Source organism: Bidens hawaiensis, unplaced genomic scaffold, assembly GCF_021521415.1.
Source record: "Bidens hawaiensis isolate Kalapana, Puna unplaced genomic scaffold, B.hawaiensis_p1.1 tig00002414_1, whole genome shotgun sequence".
Classification (NCBI taxonomy): domain Eukaryota; kingdom Viridiplantae; phylum Streptophyta; class Magnoliopsida; order Asterales; family Asteraceae; genus Bidens; species Bidens hawaiensis.
Window position 1 is genome coordinate 1,931,810 of NW_027491131.1, and position 5,120 is coordinate 1,936,929.

The window sequence follows — 5,120 nt, forward strand, 5'->3', positions numbered from 1 at the left end:
TCATGTTAAGAATATTTTGTACATGAACCTTCCCATATATATATATATATATATAGGGGTGGGTTATCCTAAAAATAATTTGTTTCCTAGGAAGACTAGGAATAAATCATAGCCATTGAATCATGTTAATCAATGGTTGAGATTTAAAATTACCAAAAACCGACATAGTTTCCTAGTATAACTCTATCACCGTTATAACCGCCATAGTTTACTAGAATTATTCTTTCATCATAATTTTTAATGCCACATGTCAAAAATCTATTGGTTCTTACCATTCCTAGTAAACTACTTATTTTTATTTGAACCCTTTTCTATCTATATGTATAATATTAATAGTAATATGAAAAGTCAAAACTCAAAAGTGTCAAATATCTGTTAAATATTGGTCAATATCGTCGGTACCGATATTTTGACCAATATTTTAACCGATATTTTGCTTGGGGACCAATAGCCGACATATCACCGATATGAACTGCATAGATTATTATACACTTGCTAATTTCTTAATATCAAAATCGTTTTGATGCATTTCACTTCCTTAATGTGATGTATGATGATATCACCATTCACCAGTATATGCATTGTTCTACTTCAGTTATTATACCTAATTTAAGGTGAATTTTGTGATGCTACACTTGTTGAAAGTTGGGGCAAAATTGAACTATAGCTTTTGCTAATTATGCAATTATCTATTATTTTGATGCACTTCACTTGATTAATTTGATGTGTGTTGATACCAGTAGATGAACTGCTGAAGAAGACAGTTGATTTGGTGATGATCTGTTGATATGAGTAGACCGTCATTTAGACCGCGCCCATTAGACATACACAAGAAGCTACCTATTTTGAAATCTGTAAAAGATTTTGAAGATGATGATACTCCAACTGCTACTAGAACACAGATGCTTCGGCTTGTTGCAGAAACTGATAATGATACACAGGTTCAGTCAACAATTTGACATTCATTTGATCGATTTGTTGTTGATTTTGTATTTTGGATAGGGCTGTAAATGAACTGAACCAAACCGAATAGGCCTTGTTGATGTCCATTCGTTAAGCTTTTATCGGACAAGTGAACGGTTGACAAACACCTAACCGAACGAAATTTCTTATTCGTGTCCGTTCATTAAAGAAATGAACTTGTTCGTGAACGGTTAACGAACACAAATGAACACAAACAATTTATTTTTTGATTTGGCTGACTGAGAATGGTCAGTGTTAATGGTTTGGTCTGGTTACCAAGTTTGTGTTGGTTTTTTATTTTAACATTCATTTTTATTTGTTATATGAAAACCTTTATTGAACAAACTTAAACAAACAAACATTGAACATAAATGGGCGTAAACTATCATGGTATCGAACGTTCACGAACACGTTATCGACATTCTCAAAAACTATTGAACGAACATGATCTCTATTTGTGTTTGTTCATTTAGTTAATAAACAAACTTCCCTCTGAAGAGTTCCTTAATCGTTTGGTTTGTTTACAGCCCTAGTTTTGGATCTTCATTTCTTATTATTTTGGATCCGTATTTAGGTACAACATGTAGCTAGTAAGAAAACAGCTTCTGAAATACCTACTCCTGAATATCTGATTGTGGATACATATGAGAGAGATTACTCTCCTACTTTTAATCAACCGACGTCTTATTTACGCGCACGGGGAGGTCTGTAAACACTGTACATCTTTGATTGCGCAACTTGATTGATGATAATTATAATATTCATTGATGATAATCTGTTAAGCCCTGCTTGCGGTGCGCACATATGATGTATATATGTGTGAACCCTCGGGTGGGCAAAAGTGAAATTGCACTAATTTTGACGTTATTTTACTAATCTCGTGAAAATAACGTTAAAAGTGACGGACGGTTAATCAGGCATCATGTAGTGGCGTTGATAGCCGAAAGACAAGGGTACATGCACCGATCAGCCGGTGTCCCGATGATTGAGTGCTATGTGCCTAAGCTTGATGCAAAACTACTATCGAGCCGGGGGTCTCACCGGAAGCAGCCTCTCTATCCTTATGGGGTAGAGGTAAGGCTGTCTACATCTTACCCTCCTCAGACCCTACCATAGCTTTGCTATTGGTGGGATATACTGAGTACGATGATGATGATGATGATGATTGATGATAATCTGTTCTGATAATTGCAGTGCACGCTGAGATTGGAGAGTTTATTGAGTATGATCTTGACAATGAGGATGAAGATTGGCTTGAACAGTTCAACAAGGAAGTAAAGCTTCTTTCTGCTGAAAAGTAAGTTCTTTAAGATAAGTGTTAAATGGTTAAATTAAGTGCTGTAAGGTTATATATCAGCTTTTCTATGTTAATTTCACAGGCTTGAGACTATTATATTTAAATTGGAGGTATTAGATCATAAGGCTAGAGAAAAAGCAGGAGTTATAACTCCTACATTTGGCGCACCTATACCTGTACTTTTGACATTTGATGCTGCTGTTGAGGTAAATAATATTTTTAGTAGAAGTTACTTTTTTTTTTTAAATTATAGATTGTAGCATTATGCTCCTGTTGATGCATTTATGCATCTCTCTTTCAAAATTTCTTTTGTTTTGTTTAATAATGGTGTGAATATTGATTGCTGATTACATTACTTGATAGGCCCTTCAAGCTCTATCCATTAAATATGGAGTTTTTCAGTCCATCTACAATTACTGGAAAGAAAAGGTAAGATTTTGAAAATGGTTTTATTTTGTTGTTGTGATCAAAACATAGTGGTTAGGAAAGGGAGTTATTCTTGAGACGGAAATAACATTTTCCCATTTTCAGTTATTTTAATAAAATTAGTAATGCATATTTTTTTTGACAAAATTTTTCTTTTTTCTTGTCAGCGAGAAAGATGGCAAAAACCTGTTTTGCGGCGTTTGCAGGTTAGCATCTACTCATGGTTACAGAAGATAATGTGATGTTAAATTATTAGATAATTAGGTTTCATTTCTGCTGGCATATATTTTTATGTTTCTAATTTTCATCATCATCATCATCGTACTCAGTATATCCCACCAATAGCAAAGCTATGGTAGGGTTTGAGGAGGGTAAGATGTAGACAACCTTACCTCTACTCCATAGGAATAGAGAGGTTGCTTCCAGTGAGACCCCCGGCTCGATAGTGGTTTTGCATCAAGCCTTGGACATAAGGCACATAACACTCAACCATCAGGACCCAGCCGAATGGTGCATGTACTCTTGTCTTTCGGCTATCAGCGCCACCACATGATGCCTGATTAACCTTCCACCACTTTTAACGCTATTTTCACGAAATTAGTAAAATAACGTCAAAATTAGTGCAATTTCACTTTTGCCCACCCAAGGGCCCACACATATATACATTATATGCGTGCACCGCAGACAAAGCGTTATGTTTCTAATTTTCATTTTTAATAATTTGTATTATAGCCTCCTCCACCCGTTAACGATACCAATCCATACAACGTGTTTAGACCAAGGGAAAAAGCTCACAGACTTCACACCAGAAGAGTAAGTTCCTGATCTCTTTTTTTATATATCTGTTTATGATAATTTGGAATCGGGCCTTTTTGTATTTTATCTTAATACTACGATACCCTTTTCCCATCCAACATTTTATTTATATTTCAGATGCAACGAAGGGAAAACAATGTGCAGTCGTTTGAAAAGCTTCGCCAAGTAAGCATTGCAATTCATTTTCATGTGTATGTGATTTTTTTCAAATATAGTTCTTATTCCGTATTTTTAATCTGCAATTTTTAGGTAAGACGCAATCTTGAGCAAGCAAAAAGCTTGCTCGAGGCTCTAATTAAGGTATCACTCATATCTCACTCAGTATCTATCTTATATTTTTATTTTGTTTACAATAGACTGTAGTAATATATTTTTTAATCATATTCAACATGCTAGTTATTTATTAAATTACAAATAAAAAGTTACTCTTTTTGACCCGGTATCTAACCCGTGTGGTACAGAGAGAAGAGAAAAAGAGAGAAGTTATTGACAGTGAAGTCACACTTCAAAGGATCCAATTAAAATACAAGGTAATTAATAGTAACTCACTTTCACTATTAGTGTTTTATATAATATATATATATATATATTTCTCAAAACATTTTCTAAATTTTAATCGTTTTATGGATTTTTAGAACGAAACGGAGCTTCTAGAAGACAGCTTAGGCCTACCTGGACTCCCATCTTTTCTGTCCAAGCTGGCTTCCAGCGAGGACGAATTTATGGAATCAGACGATATCCAACACAACCGTCCGCCTATACAAAATCATGCTTTGTTGGACTCAAGAGCTGTAATGAGACGAGAGTTTAGACGTCCACCTGTCCCATCCACCTGGCTTAATAAATTGGTAAAATTATTTTATAACCACGACCCGTTTACTTACAAACGTGTTGATTCAGGTCATTTTTTTCTCAAACGGGTCAAATCTTATGCAGGATCCAAATGAACCGGTGCTACTTTTCACAAAACCTCTGGATCCTGCCAAGCTGGCGGCTGCAGGCATTGTACCGCCAGTAGCTAACTCTGAACAAAACGCCATGTCATCACGCTCGTTTGGTTCTCGTGGTCGGATCGGTAGAGGCGGGAGAATTATATTTGATCGATGGAATCCGTTTATGCACACACCAATTGATTCTGGCGATTCTCTATATTTACCACCTAAACCACAACAGCCACTGCCGTCACATAACGGGTCTCTTATCCCTACTGCCGCACCGTACAACCACCATTACCGCCACTAGGTGGTTTGTTATATTAGATAGCAATGAGCATGATACAACCATCATCACCGCCACACTAACAATGGTATTCTCGGGTAAATGGTGTGTGTATATACACTTTGTGTTTCTAATGTTAGGAAAGATTATTTAGGATGCAAGCGAGCCGATTTTTGGAGTTGAATTATTAGTAGTCAATGATGACTCAACAGTATCGAATTGTTGTCGCATTTGGCCATATTCTAAGTGTCGGTAAAGACTTCGATGTCTTTTACTTTGTTCGACGGGTCGGTTCTTAATTTGCTATACTTTTAACACCCGTCTTATTAACTGTAACGCCAATTGACGCCACTAGTAGGGCTGTTACTTTTACCCAAAACCCATACCTGAACTAACTCGA

The 5,120-nt window shown here is 36.0% G+C and overlaps 1 protein-coding gene across 2 annotated transcripts; it reads left to right on the top strand.

Moving 5' to 3' along the window:
• Positions 1 to 769: 769 nt before the first annotated feature.
• Positions 770 to 4,807, top strand: LOC143619090 (uncharacterized). Of its 2 annotated transcripts, none has more exons than XM_077091108.1 (12): positions 770 to 941; positions 1,538 to 1,667; positions 2,158 to 2,260; positions 2,343 to 2,466; positions 2,624 to 2,689; positions 2,854 to 2,892; positions 3,419 to 3,499; positions 3,620 to 3,667; positions 3,752 to 3,802; positions 3,964 to 4,032; positions 4,138 to 4,350; positions 4,439 to 4,807. In XM_077091108.1, exons 1-12 carry the CDS (start codon positions 789 to 791, stop codon positions 4,742 to 4,744), a joined length of 1,383 nt encoding a protein of 460 aa, XP_076947223.1. In that variant the 5' UTR covers positions 770 to 788; the 3' UTR covers positions 4,745 to 4,807. The 2 variants fall into 2 exon arrangements, with proteins under 2 accessions (XP_076947223.1, XP_076947224.1); XM_077091109.1 differs by having other exon boundaries at positions 820 to 941; positions 1,538 to 1,680.
• Positions 4,808 to 5,120: the final 313 nt, after the last annotated feature.

Excerpts from the sequence above, each read along its gene's own strand:
- LOC143619090 (XM_077091108.1), top strand. The coding sequence starts at position 789 with ATGAGTAGACCGTCATTTAGACCGCGCCCATTAGACATACACAAGAAG. Across the intron at positions 2,261-2,342 it reads AAGCTTCTTTCTGCTGAAAA|GCTTGAGACTATTATATTTA; the intron begins GTAAGTTCTTTA and ends TTAATTTCACAG. Across the intron at positions 3,500-3,619 it reads ACAGACTTCACACCAGAAGA|ATGCAACGAAGGGAAAACAA; the intron begins GTAAGTTCCTGA and ends TTTATATTTCAG.